Below are 15,128 nucleotides of genomic sequence, written 5' to 3' on the forward strand. Positions count from 1 at the left end.
ATAATTATTTTTGCCTTCCCTTCAAGGTGTGTGGATTGAGATCACTTTAAAATTTCAGGTTGGGGAACAATCACATTACTGCAGTAGGAGCCAAGGTGTTGGCTGAAGGCCTGAAGGACAATGATTCTCTTCAGTTTTTGGGGTAGGTTGCACTCCCAGGAGAGGGAAGGGGGAGAGACCATCAAAAGTTCCACAGGTCAATCTTTGGCTGTTTTTAATTTCATGCACTTGTGTGTGCATGCCCATATATGTGAATACATGCATGTGTGCAAACCTCTGTGTGTATGTATATGTGTGCATGTGCTTGAGCAGTCCAGATTAGCAGAGAAATCATTGCCAGATGGTCCTCAGAGGGTAAGAAAGAGGACCACCTTGTGGCCATAAGTTACCACTTCCCCACCGAGTAACCCATTCTACTTTTGGACATCTTGAAGTGTTAGGAAGCTTATTTTTTTCCTACCATCAAAAGTTTAAATTTAACTCTTTGCAATTTGTGGTTTCTACTCTCTGGGCCAAACAGGACAAGTCTGGTCCTTCCTCCATATCAGAGACATTCAAATACTTGATCACAGAAGCATATATTTAGAACTGGGAGGGGCCTTAGAATTCTTGTGGTCTAACCCTTTATTGGGATGGGATTCGATTTGTGATTTCATTCACATAGAGAGCGCTCGAAATTCTACCATTGGGGGAAAGTTGCCTGGAGGTGGGATTTGAACACAGATCTTTCTGACTCTAAAGGCAGCTCTCATTTCTCTAAGGCATGCTTACCTCACTGTAACCATTTTAAGTAATCTGATTATTAGTATAACTCACCATTATGTCCAACTTTCCTCAAGATTACCCTTGAGCTAGCTAGAGAAATTATTGTTATCCTTGTTTTACGAATGAGAAGATCTCAATGCAGTAGACCTCAATCCTTCATTTTGTTATGTTTCAGTAGATAGAAAAGGAAGAAAATAACAACAAAAAAAGAGAGAAGCTGAGCTATAGATCCTGGCTTCTAGGCAAGAGGTAGGGTCTAAGGACTTTGGAAAGTTTCAGGCAGTATATTTGGCTGTGAGATTGAAAGGGGCTCCTCTTACACACACACAGCATACCCAGAGGAGATAAGGATTGAGGAGGGAAAATGGGAAACTGGAAGTAGAGAGAGTTCTTGTGGCAGTTTTCCTCTTTAGCATAGAGTTAGGATACCCTGTCATGAAGCTCATCCTTACCTGCCTCAAAACATAATTGCTTAACAACCAATATTCAAAAAACCTTGTACTTTCCTTTCTATTCCCTTATGAAGTGGAGTCTTAGCTTCACAGGAGTCAATGAGGAAAAGGCCCCAGCTGAGTAAGAGTCACAGAAAAGCACAAGCTATTGCTAACTTAAGGAACATTAAAGGTCGATTAATGTTCTTTTCCAAGGAGGTGTTGGTTCCATTATGCTCCAGGTTGGTTAGATAATATCTGTAGTATGGTGGCCAGTGTGGGCTACCAAGTTTTAACCCATCAGTGAGGTAGAGGGATGTCAACCCTGAACATCTGAGGATTTCCTCCAGTGGAATGGGTGGGTGAGAACAATTTGCTCCAATGGCCCTGAAAGTATCTGAAGCAAGTAACACAGAGCCCTTAGAGCTCGTTCAGACATTGAAGAAGCCAAAATCATTAACTGCATCCCAGGCCATTTCTAATTGTCTTGAGTTTTGTTTTGTCACTGGACTTTGATGACTGGAAGAGAGAATGAGGCTGGTGATTATATAGAATTCTGCTTCACTTAAATCAAATTCACTTGCAAGCTAAGGGAAAACCACATGTTAATGTCATGGTCAGAGACAGCTAGTTGGCTCAGTGGATAGAAGATCTGGCGTAGGGAGGATTTGGGTTCACATCTGGCCTCAGATCCTTAATAGCTTTGTGTCCTTGGGCAAGTCACTTAACCCTATTTGCCTAGCTCTTGATTTTCTGTCTTTGAGTTGTTACTAGGATGAAAAGTAAGAGGGTTTTTTTTTTTAATGACATTGATCTTCTTTGAAAACAAAGGATAAACAACAACCATGTTTTTAAAAAAGACTTTAATAAATTGATTTATAACAAGATTTGGGTGTTAGATAGTTAAGCAACACAGGATCCTAAATTAAAGGACTTAGATGGGACCTCCGAGGCCATCTAGTCTAATGTCTTTATTTTATAGACAAGTAGCAGATTGAAGCTCAGACAGTTTAACTTTTCTCAGGTTATACAAGTAAGAGAGGTGAGATTGATGCAATGAAGGGGGAAAAAGTATTATAGAGGCAGAGTCAACAAAACTTGGAAACCAAGTTTTTCTATTCTATATTTGTTGTGATGAAGAGGGAAGAATTAAAGATAATGTCAAGGTTTTGCGACACAATGGTTGGGAAAATATTACCACAAAAAAGAGACATTTTGAAATTAGGATGAGGAGCAGGTTCTGGAGAGAGTTCTCTTTTGGACATTCTGAATTTGAGATTCTGGAAGGACATATCCAGATGGAGGTTTGGAACTTGAATTTTGGATAGAATTTAGGGCTGGAATCATATATTTGGGAGTAATCTCCCTAGAAGTGATGATTGAAATTGTGAGGAAAAGCTGAAATCACTAAAGGAGAGAAAGAAAAAGAGAGCCAAGGTGGGAACTTTGGGAATATTTAGGGACTGAGAAGAAGAAGAATCAGACCAAGAAAGAATGATCAGAGAGGTGAGAGGAAATTCATTCATTTAATGTCCAGTACACTGAGATTTTTTCAGGCTTTGCCTCTTTAGCCCCATGTGAGTCACCAGCCTATGTTGAGTTGGGAAAAATTTTTTTTCTCTTGGATTTTTCATTTAAACATAACATTATTACACTGTAGAACTGCCCCTGAAAGGATAAAAGCCTAAAGAGCTTTGTAGATTTTTAAGATCATGATTTCCCTTCCATCCAGAATCATGAGGTGGAGTTATTATGTTGTCTTATTGTGAGTGTTTTTCTTTTCAGTCTCTGGGGCAACACAGTGGGAGACGAGGGAGCCCAGGCACTTGCATGTGCCCTCCATGACCACCACAGCTTGAAGTGGCTCAGGTGAGACTGGAATTTCTGTCCTGTTGCAGAAGAACTTGGGGTGGGAAAATTTGAGAGGGACAGAGGAAAAGAGGCAACAGAGAAATTGCATCAGGGTGGATATCCAATGACTGTCACCTTCTTGCTCCTTTGCTCTATGCAGCTTGGTGGGAAACAACATTGGCAGTGTGGGCACCCAGGCCTTGGCTCTAATGCTGGAGAAAAATGTATCACTGGAGGAACTCTGGTAGGTACTAGTGTGTGCCATATCCTTATGCCAGGGAGGGACTCCCTAGCCAGGTGGGGCAGAAAAGTGCTTAGGGCCAGGGCATTTTATATAATATTCAGGTTTGAATGGCTGCACTAATGAAAGGGAACAGTTGTTTGGGTAAAGAGTAAATAATCTATTCCTAATTTATGGGTGACTTTTGAATGTTATAGCCTGGATAAGGTGGATTTGATCCCAGGACTCCAGAAGAAAAGGTTTAAAGAGAGCATGAGAAGATGTAGATATTTCAGAAAGCACATATTTAACAGAAAAAGCCTCCTCCTATAGACTTCTCTTTGTTGTACTCACTTTACATCAATGCAACTGTAATACTTTTTATTGTTGTTCATTTTTAATCTTACTAGATAGCCCTATGGAATCTATTGCAGATAGAATCTTCTTTTTAAGAACAGTTATGTTATACAAACTATATACAAATTTGTTCTATAGGCAATGATCCCTTCACAAAAAAAAATGGAAAGGAATTTCTCTTCTAGATCACATCATTCAGCAATAGGTTCCCCTTCTCTCAATCTCTTGCTTATTTATCTTTCAATCAATAAACATTTATGATTTTTAATTAAATTTTATTTTTTTCAGTCAGCAGAAATCTACCTTCTTTCTCTGCTCTCCCATAATTTTACGATAATAAGAACAAAATTCGTGTTACAAACATGTATAATCAATCTCAACAAATATTCACACTGGCCATTAAAAAAATAAAAAATAAATAAATATATACATTATCACATATACATATGTAAATATACATATTTGTGTGTATATATATATTTCATTCTGTATTCTGCATCTTACTCCTCTCTATCAGGAGGTAAGCAGTATGCTTCATCATTGACTCTCTGGAATCATGGTTTATCATTATGCTGACCAGAGCTTCTAAAACCTTTATAATATTGTTATCATTGAATAGATTATTTTGCTTCTGTTCATGCTTCACTCTGCATCAGTTTCTACAAATCTTCCCAGGTGTATCTGAAACCATCCCTTTCATCATTTCTTATAGCATAGTAATATTTCATTACATTTATATACCATTAGTCGTCTAGCCATTTCCCAATAGTTTGCCACCCCTTCAGATTTCAGTTCTTTGCTACCTCAAAAAGAACTTTAAATGTATTCTTTTATATCCTTAGCATTTGTTTTACTTAGGACTAATTCTTTCCTTGATCTACCCTCCCTCCAATTCTGCCTTCTCCTCTTTCCCTATTTCCCTGTTGAGTGAAATGTATTTATATCCCCACTTGTTTCAGTGTTTGTCCCTCCTTTGCTTAATTCAGATTATAATGAAGTTCCTTCCAAGTATCATCTTTGCCCTAGCCTATCCTACTTGTTTATATAGACTTTGACTTATAATACCTGATTATATGAGATAATTTTTCTTATTCTTCTTTTCCCTTTTTTCCCCTTCTTTTCCTCAACCCTGTCTCCCCTTCTTTAGTGTATTCTCCGCCTCTCTTTCCATTCTTCTTTTAAGATCCTTAGGATATAACAGAACCATTCCCAGACCTTCTAATCAGACTGTCTCGATAACCTCTGATGCTGAAAGTTCAGAGGAGATGAATATATCTTTTCCCCATGGTAGAATGTAAATAATTTATCTTTTTTAGTCTCATCAATTTTTATTCTTATTTATCTTTTTATATTTATTTTTAAATTATATTTATTATAAATTCTTATATTTATTCTAAATAAATATTTATATTTATCTTTTTAATACAAATTTTAAATTCTTATATTGGAAATTCAAAGTTTCTCTATAGCTCTGGTCTTTTTTTTCCCACCTTTTTTTAAATTGAGAGTACTTGGAAGTTCTCTGTTTCATTAAAAAGTCATTTTCCCCCTGTAGAGTTTTTTTTAAACCCTTACCTTCCACCTTTACCATCAATACTGTGTATTGGTTCCAAAGCAGAAGAGTGATAAGGGTTAGGCAATGAGGGTTAAGTAACTTGCCCAGGGTCAAATAGCTAGGAAGTGTCTGAGGTCATATTTGAACCCAGGACCTCCTGTCTCTAGACCTGACTCTCAATCCACTGAGCCACCCAGCTGCCCCCAATTTTACTTAATTTTGATGGGTAAATTTTATTCTTATCTGTAATTCTATTGCTTTTGCTTGCTGGAATATTGTATTCCACCTCTCTGCTCCTTTATGGTGGTCACTGCTAAATTTTATGATGTCAACTGTGGCTTCTCAGTACTTGAATTCTTTTTTTTATGATTTCTCACAGTATTTTTTCTTTGACCTGGAAGTTCTGAATTTGGGTTATAATGTCCTGGGAATTATCATTTTTTAGTTTCTTTCAGTAGGTGATAGGTGGATTCTTCTATTTCCACTTTGTTCTCTTGTTCTATAAGATCTATTTAGTTTTAAGATTTCTTGAAATAAAATGTCTAAGCTCTCTTTTTTTTTTTTTTGGTCATGGCTTTCAGATGGTTCAATGATTATTAATTTTTTTCTCCCAACTCTTTTTCATGTCCCTTATTTTTGTGATAAGATATTTTACATCTTCTTTTTTTCATTCTTGTTTTGTTTTGTTGTCTCATGAAGTCATTGGCTTCTACTTAATCCGTTCTAATTTTCAAGGAATTTATTGTTTGAACATAATTTTGTACCTATTATATTTGGATATTAGTTACCTTTCCAGTTCTTTCTTCATGATTCATTTCTTTTCCAATTTTTTCCTTAAGCTCTCTCACTTATAAAAATACATTAATTCTTTTTATTTAACTCTTGCTTTATCTCTTTCAGAAATTCTACTTGAATTTGCATTCAAGCTATGTTTTTCTTTGATGTTTTGGTTGTAGATATTTTGGAGTCCTCATCTTTTGTGTTTGTATCTTAAGTTTCCATGTTACTATAATAACTTTTTATGGTGAGACTTTTTTTGGTTAAGTCATTCTTCCAGTTTACATTCTGACTTTCAGTCTTTATATTAGTACCAGAATCTGAGCACTTATGGAGGGAAGGGCTGGGCAAGTCTTATTGCTTTCTTGGAATATTAACTGTTGTGTTATTCTCAGGGACAGTTCCGGGCAAGGGGCCTGAAAGCTTTCAGTGCTCTCAAAGTGGACTGACCCAGAGCAAAGTTCCTCCAGTCTGAGCTTTGTAAGTTCCTGACTTTGGTCTGCATCTTAGCAATAGTAGATTGCTGCTAGACTACAACTGTCAGCTAGCTGGAAACCTCTGTTAGCTCAGAGTAAAACAATTGGAGGCTTGCTTTTGGTCTGGATCCCATCCTGGATTATTCCTCTGTAGAATTCAGATTGGACTAGAAGCTAGAACCTCATTGTGTTCCTGGGGGTCCAAGCCACATAGCCTCTGCTTGTTTCTGAATTTGCTTCTTGTTCAGTACACTGTCCAAGAACTATGCCCAAACTTTATCCTGACCTACAACTGGTCCTCTCTTCTGTCTGCTGAGAACCAGTGACCAGTAATTGGTTAATAGGCAACACAGCTGATAGTTGGTACCAGTTTCCACATCCTGACCAAGGTTGTAGTGGCCTGGTATGGTCCTTGGATCTTGTCTTGACTTTAGGAAAGGCTTCTTGGTGCTAGAATACTCTGAGGGTGCATACCTGGCCAGATCCAAAACCTAGGTATGTTAAGAACTCTTTGTCTTCCTGTGTTTACCTGGACTTGACAAGTCACTGTGACTTTTTCTTGGATTTTTCCATTAAGATTTGGTTAGGCACATTTTCTAGATCTGTTTGGAGGAGTTATTTTTTTGTGGGGGGGTAGGGACTGGGGGAGCTTGCTGTACTTCTCCTTGGATGTCTTCCATCTTGTCTCAATCCCACCCCACTAGTCCCTTGTTCATTAAGAAGTTAACCTTAGCACACTTCTCCTGCTCCATCAGTCAAAAAATGGAGTATTGACAGGAACAAGGTGGGAGGGTTAGAGGATCCTTTTATCTTTGATTTTATTATTAGTTTTTAAAGAAGAATGATTTATTTAAAGGAAAGGGAAAACAAGACAACTTTGAATGAGTTATCATTGATCATAAAGAACTCTGCAAATCCCCAGAGTTGTGGCCCAATAAGAGTGGTCTTATTGATGTCTGCATAAACTCCATCTTCCTATACTTTTCTTATGTTCTTTGCTTGTTTCAGAGGGGCTGGGATTAGGAAACTGGGGGTAGTTTTCTCTCCTTTTGTTCTTCATGGCTCCCAAGAGCTTTGATAGTAGGCCTATTCCTTATATAGCTGTTAGCTTTGATACAGGAGACAGTGTTGCTATAGTTTAAAATACACTTGATTTGGAGTCAGGAAAACTGAGTTCATGTTCTGAATTTATAACTGATTAGTCATATGAACTTGAGCTAGGTCCTACCCTTTGTTTCTGTGGGCTCCTTGTGTAAGCAATGTGCTTTGTGAACTGTAATGGCCTTTTAAATAGAAGTTATTTTTCTTATCATTTTGAGAGTAGGTCCTGGGAGGGTTAGAAAACAGGTGTGTTCATCCACAATTTGACCCATTTTCCTAACATTTCAGGCCAGCAGTCAAGCAGGGCAGATGACACAGGTTAAAAATCAGAGGAATTTGAGCTAGCATCTATCTTTCTCCCTTCTCCCCTGACCACATCACTGATGCTTATGCAGCAGCAGTTTTTCCTTTCTTGTTATCTTTTGTTTGGGTCAATGCATGTTATATTGAGTTTATGGTACTGAGTATTTTAAATGATTTTGAATACATTGTAGAGAAGTCTTGCTCTGATCTGCATTGGATTGGAGATTTTGTATTTATTTCTCCCTATGTCATAGCTGCTATCCCAACCCCCAAAGATCTCATGTGTATTTTGTATATATTTATATCCTCATCTGTTGCTTATATATGTACAAATCATCTTCCCTGAGAGAAAGTAAGCTCCCTGAGGGCAAGGAGATTTCATTTTTTGCTTTATGTCCCCAGCACCTATCATGTGCCATTGACTGATTGATTGAGGTACATATTCCTTGGAAACTGGCTTGAAAAGACCTTATAGAGCTGTGTAGTGGGAGGGAAGGTGACAGAGAGTGAAAAATGGTTCATGAATAATCTTCATACATATAATCCCAGAATCACAGGGTCATAGAATCTCAGAATTGGAAGAAACCTAAGAGGGCTTCTAGTTCAAGCTGGAACTGAACAAGACCCCAGTGGTCTTCAAACTGTTATTTAAAGATCCCTACAGTACAGTAATTCCCTATCTTCCAAGATATTCAATTAGGGGAGGTGGCATGTACTGATAAAAGCATATGCAAAATAAATACAAAGTATATATTTCTTTTTGATAGGAGAGATACTAGCAAGCCAAGAGGGTAAAGAAAAACCGAATGTAGAAAGTTTCTTTTGAGCTGACCTTTGAAGAAAAGAGATTCTAAGAGACAGAGGGCAAGAAGGACTGCATTTTAAGCTATGGGAGACAGTTTAGACAAAGGCATGAGAGATAAACTATTATGTGTGAGGAACAACAAAAGTTCAATTTGGACATACAGTGGTGCCTTGATACCCGAACACCTTAAATCACCAGCAATCTGTGATGGGAGCAGTCACAATGGGGATTTTTTTACTTTAAGTCATGAGTCGATATTTGAATCAGAAGCTTGGCTTGTGGGAGGAGCCCAAGGTGGATGAGGTAATCAGTACAAGCTAGATTAAGGAAATGTTGAGATTATGGGGGAAAAAAATAAACAGTTTATTGAAAAGACACACCCAGAAAAAGTTGCAACAGGTCGTGCATTGGAGCTCTGTGACAACACTTATTTCACACATTATTGAAATGTTCTAAAAGGGAGGAAGAAACAAACCTCCATGGAAAGGTTTTTGTTGAAATGGCCTCTAAGTGAAATCAAGGAAAGTGTGGCAAAACAGCCAAAATTTAGTGAAGAAAATAACTAAGTAAAGTAAAAAAAAAATAGCAATTAAGTTTGGCAAGAAAGCTACATATCAGAAGTAATGTGTAAGGTGAATTTTGCATCTACATGTGTAGAGAGTAAGTTATGTTAAGCGATAGCTCATGAAATGAAAACCTTCTTTGCCAGCATTTTCACCTGACCTTGAAGGTAAATAACATTTAATAAGCAAGTTTATTTCTTTACTTTCTTTCTTATCTATAAATATATTTATTTGCTATTTATAAAGTACATTTTCATATTTAAAAGCATAAAAAACAAAAAAAAATTCATGTCATTTTTTGGAGGCATAACAAATTAATTGCATTTCCATTAATTTAAATGGGAAAATTCAATTAGACACATGAACGAATTGAGTTATGAGCTTGGCCATGGAATAAATTAAACTTGTATGTCAAGGTACCATTGTATTATAGTATGTGCCAATAAAGTTTAATTAACCTGGAAAGGTAGGTTGGAGCCAGGTTGTGAAGGACTTTAAATGCCCAACAGAGGAGTTTCTATTTTAGCCTTTAGGTAATGGAGCCACTGTACCTTATTTAGCAGGGGAGTGCCATACTCATGCCTTTGTTTTGGAATATCAATGGCAGTTGGATGAAGGATGGATTGGAGAGGGGAAAGACTTGTGGCAGGAAGACCATTTAGAAGATCATTGCATTAGTTCAGGCAGGAGATTTCATAAAGGCCTGAACCAGCATGCCATATGAATGGAGAGAAGGAAATTGATATGAGAGTGTGAAGGGAACATCAATAAGATTTGACAATTAATGGAATATAGGGTTGAAGAGAAAGTTGAGTCAAGAATGATGCAGGCTATAAACCTGGGTGACTGAAATGTTGGCATCTTCAAGAAAAATAGGAAAGTGCTGAAAGGAGTAGGTTTGGGGATAGAGAGTGTTACAAGGGAATCACTTTAAAAGACTGATATATATTAATTTAAGGTCGCCAAGGAATCAGCTATGTAATTCCTAAATGAAAAACTCAAGTCAGCCGTCAGCCTTTTTTGGAGTTTAATTACAATAGGAGCAAGAAAGGAATTAGAGATATATATATAGAGAGAAAGGGGAGAGAAGGGAATAGGGCTTAAATACCCCTTCTGTTTAGGCTGGGCCAAAAGGCCCAAGCCCTTAGATAGCTGGGGCAAAGAAAGGAGATCAGTCCCTTTCACTCACGTGTCCAAAATGGAGAAACAGTCTCAGAGGCCCCCACCTTCAGCTTCCTTCAGAGCAAGCTTCCTCCGAGCCCAGGAACCACACCGACCAAAAAACTCAATCCTCTCTCCTGAGTCTCCAGACCCTCCTATCTTTAAGGACACCATCCAAGTTGCCTCCCCTCAGTCCTCACATCTACCAATCACTCTTCATCAATTTCCCTGTCAATGGAGGCTCTCGCTTAACCCAGGACCGCCCAGAGGTTTCTAGCTTTTGCACATGTCTGTTGAAGGTCATATTTTTCAAATGATTAAATCTTTACTCTTTTGTTCCAGCCCTTTCTAAATCCTGTTAACTTGAGTATGGTAGAGATTGGAATAATTAAATTTTGATCTAGGCTGCAGCCCTTACTCAATCTTATTAGGACTGAATAGGGTGGAGATTTATTCCAAGTATCTCCATTGTATCAATTCTAAAATCAATCAAGACTCAAAGAAATTCCTGTTCTATGCTTAAGCATAGGTCAAAGTCCTTTCCATTGTTCAGCAAAGGGTTTCTGTCCTAAAGTAATCTTAAGAAGGGAAGAGAAGGAACCTCCCATGCCAATGGAGTTCCCATTCCAATAGACTATCAGTAAGAAATTTTCCAAGTATGAAATATCCCAATGGTGAAATTTCCAACATTTATAAGTCTAAGGAAATTTGAGGTTTACAATCCCCCCTGATGATCATTGGGAGACTAGTCTCCCCATTGATCATTTAACATAATCATTTTGTAGTTCTAAATTCACTTCTAACTAAAGATATACACAATATTCAATTTTCTAAGAGAAATTAGAATAGTGAGAGAGGAAATAGAAAAGAAAAGAAAGCAAAACCAATGTTTGCTAGGCGCATTGACAGAAAGCCAAATTAGGGGCAGTCCCTTTTGGCATAAATGTTACAATAAATGTTCAATCAAAAGTTCAGTCCAATCAATCACATCCAAAGTTCATTCTTGATCTTCTTGATGAAGTGTAGGTTTTTGGCATCTTTCTGCAACAGTTCATTCTCTGGATATAAAAGTTTCAAGCTTCTTTCTTGAAGATCTTTTCTTGAACAAAATCAAAATCTTTGAATTTTTTATAAAAGTAAAATCTTAAACAAAAGTCTTGGATTTTTATAAAAATAAAATCTCAAACAAAAAAAAATTCAAAAATTCTTAGATTTTAAATTAAAATACAATCCCCCCTGAAGTAAGTATTAAAAAAAAAATCAAGTTAAGCTCAGAATGCAATGTTCAGGTATGGGGTTGTATGTGTCAATTATCAAAAAAATAGAAAAATAATCAAAAACATAAGAAAATTTCAAAATAGACCTTGTATAGGTCCAGTTTAAAGTAATTTCTATCCCACAAGTATGTAGGACAGAATGCAGTAATATTTCACTTAGCCATTTGTAGCCAAGACTACAGGAAGTTGCCATAATATAAGAAGAAAAGAATTAGAATTCTATTTTGATGGGGAAATGTCATTCCCTTGTCTGATTTTTTTTCCTTCAGAGATATAGGGAGCCAGCATGATAGTCAAGCTTTGTACTTGTTTGAGTACTTCGAAAGGAGTGTAGATACAAGGAAGTCCTACGACTTAAACATAAGTTAAGCGTCGCAACCTTGAGTCTCACTTTAATATTTCATGTGTGCTCTATTGGCACTATTCAGGTTTAGTCTGTGCTCCTTGTTTTTATCCCTTTTCCTGGAATCAGACACAAACATTAATCACAGTCCTATAATATTTTATCAATAAATGGCAGGTTCCCATAGTTTAAAGCTTTTAGGCATATATTGATATTATAGCAAGAGTATATATATATTAACTTGTATTACTGCAGGGAAAAAATATTAATATTAATTATGTGTACCTTCAGTACAAAAATGAAAAAAAATCAAATATTCTGATAAAAAAATAAAAGAAAAGAAATAAGAAAAAATAAGAAAAAAATCAGTAATTCAATATGTTCTTGAAAAAAAAACATCCATTTGTCTATGGATTATTATCTCCAATTCATATGATAAGATAGAGTCACAATTCATATGATAGGATAGAGTCAATCAGTCTCAGCAGAAGATGCTTTCTTCACATGTGAGCAGTGAATCCAAGAGTCTCTTTCTCCAATCTTTATAGATGTTGGAGTAGTTAATAATATTTGGAATGGTCCTTCCCATGAAGGTTCAGTTGCTCCAGTTCGCTTGAAATTCTTGATATAAACTTTATCTCCTGGGTTCAGGTCATGCAGAGAAAAGTCTAATGGTCCAGCTTGTACTGCAGCTCCGGATTCATGAAGTTCACGTAGTTTGTGCTGTAACTCCTGTATATAGGAAGCAATAGTAATATCTCCCCCTAATAGCGATGTATAAGCCGGGGAGAAAGGCTTAGCCTGTATAGGCGGATGTCCAAAAAGCATCTCAAATGGTGAAATATGTAAGTCTCCTCTAGGCCTGCTTCTAAGATAAAATAGGGCCAGAGGGAGAATTTCAGGCCATTTTAAATGGGTCTCAGTGCATAATTTGCCAATCATAGTCTTAAGTTCTTTATTCATCCTCTCCACTTGGCCTGAGCTCTGGGGGTGATATGGAACATGGAATTTTGGAGTTATCCCCAAGCAAGAATATATTTGATTTAAGACAGAATCGGTAAAATGACTCCCTCTATCGGAGTCAATACGTGCTGGTAGGCCAAAACGAGGAATAATTTCTTTTAAAAGTATCTTTGCAACAAAATCTGCTGTGGCTCGGGTCGTAGGAAATGCTTCCGGCCATCTGGTTAGTTGATCTACAATTACTAGACAAAATTTATAACGTCCAGCCTTTGGCATTGTTATGAAATCTATCTGTAGGTGTTCAAAAGGTGTGTAAGCCAGAGGACGTCCCCCAAAGGCTTTTCCACGATATGCATGTTGGTTATATGCCTGGCAAATAGGGCAGGCTGAACATACTTTAGAGGCTACAGTAGTTATACCAGGGGCTATCCATACTCTCTTGACAGAGTCCACGATGCCCTGGGTGCCAAAATGACCATTTTTATGAATAGATTGGCAAATTTGGTTATAGAAACTTCTAGGGAGCAGGGGTTTTCCTTCAGGTGACACCCATACTCCATTAATTTGTTTTGCTTTAAATTTTTGTTTCCATTTTTCCACTTCCTTTTCATTATAGGAGAGTGATAAATTTAAATTATCAGTGGTTGTTAATGTTAAAATTAATCCAGGTCCTTCTATGGCTGCTAGTTTTGCAGCGGCATCTGCTCGGTCATTTCCTCTAGAGACAGGGTCAGAGCCACCTGTATGGGCAGAGCAATGAACTACAGCTAGGGCTTTAGGCAGTTTGAGAGCAGAAAGAACTTCATTAATAATTTCTGCATTAGCTATGGATTTTCCAGCTGAGGTTAAAAATCCTCTTTGGAGCCATAGCATCCCGACTGAGTGACAAATGCCGAAAGCATATCTAGAATCTGTATAAATTGTTGCCTTTTTATCCTTGGCAATTATACAAGCTTGTTTTAGAGCTATGAGTTCTGCTCCTTGAGCGCTAATGTTAGAAGGTAGTGAAGCTGACCATTCAGTGGCAAATTCTGAGACTACGGCAGCTCCAGTGTAACGTATGCCATCCCTCATAAAAGAGGAACCATCGGTAAATAAAATCAGATCTGCATTTTCTAAGGGAGTGTCCAAGAGATTATCTCGAGGCTTTTCTGCCATGGACACTAATGTTTCACAGTTATGTAGTGGTTCTCCTGAAGTGGGTAAATCTGGAAGCAAGGTGGCAGGGTTAAGAGTTGAACAGCGTTTCAAGGTAATATTTTCACTATTTAATAAGGTTATTTCATACCTTGTAATTCTCTGATCCGAGAATGCCTGTGTTCTATGTTTTACCAATAATGCTTCAATCTCATGTGGGCACATTATTGTTAATGGACATCCCAATACTAAATCAACGGTTTTTGTTACTAGTAAGGCTGTAGCAGCTACTCCTCTAAGGCATGGTGGTGCTCCTGCTGCTACTGGGTCTAGTTGGGCAGAATAATAAGCAATTGGGCGCTGAGAAGGTCCCAAAGTCTGAGTTAACACACCAGAGGCTACTCCTCTTCGCTCATGCACATATAAAGTAAATGGCTTGTTGTAATCTGGGATGCCTAGAGCAGGGGCAGACATGATAGCCTTTTTCAGATCTGTTAGAGCTGACAAGTGTTCAGGCTCTAATTTGAGGGGTTCAGGAACCGAATCCTTTGTTAATGCTATAAGGGGTTTAGTGATTTCCCCATAGCAAGGAATCCATTGTCTACAAAACCCTGTTGCTCCTAAAATTGCTCTCAGCTGTTTCTTAGTGGTAGGAGCACTCAATTTTTGAATGTTCTCAATTCGTTTTGGAGAAATATAACGAGCACCCGCAGTCAAGATGAATCCCAAATATTCTACTTTTTGGAGACACCATTGAACTTTATCCTTAGAGATTTTATGTCCTCTTTTGTGCAATTCCAAAAGAAGGTGTTTGCTATCTTCTTGACATGTTTCTGCATCTGTTGAAGCCAAGAGTAGATCATCTACATATTTGATTAATTTGCTATTTTTAAATGTTATATTGTCTGTGTCTTGGCTCAAAATTTGCTCAAATAAGCTCGGACTTTCGACATAACCCTGTGGCAGCCGACACCAGGTATATTGTGAGCCCTTCCAGGTGAAAGCAAAAATATGCCTGGAGTTTTCATGTATTGGTATGGAAA

General features: G+C 37.5%; 1 protein-coding gene across 7 annotated transcripts in view; it reads left to right on the plus strand.

Annotated features, from left to right (window-relative positions):
- The window catches only part of NOD2 (nucleotide binding oligomerization domain containing 2), a 59,623-nt gene that overhangs the window by 24,783 nt on the left and 19,712 nt on the right, over positions 1-15,128 (plus strand). For all 7 annotated transcript variants that reach the window (XM_056812284.1, XM_056812283.1, XM_056812287.1 and 4 more), the window contains 3 exons: positions 59-142; positions 2,982-3,065; positions 3,208-3,291. In XM_056812284.1, coding sequence (XP_056668262.1) covers positions 59-142; positions 2,982-3,065; positions 3,208-3,291 — 252 coding nt within the window. The remainder of the gene's footprint in view (positions 1-58; positions 143-2,981; positions 3,066-3,207; positions 3,292-15,128) is intronic.

This window comes from Monodelphis domestica, chromosome 1, assembly GCF_027887165.1.
Source record: "Monodelphis domestica isolate mMonDom1 chromosome 1, mMonDom1.pri, whole genome shotgun sequence".
NCBI lineage: Eukaryota > Metazoa > Chordata > Mammalia > Didelphimorphia > Didelphidae > Monodelphis > Monodelphis domestica.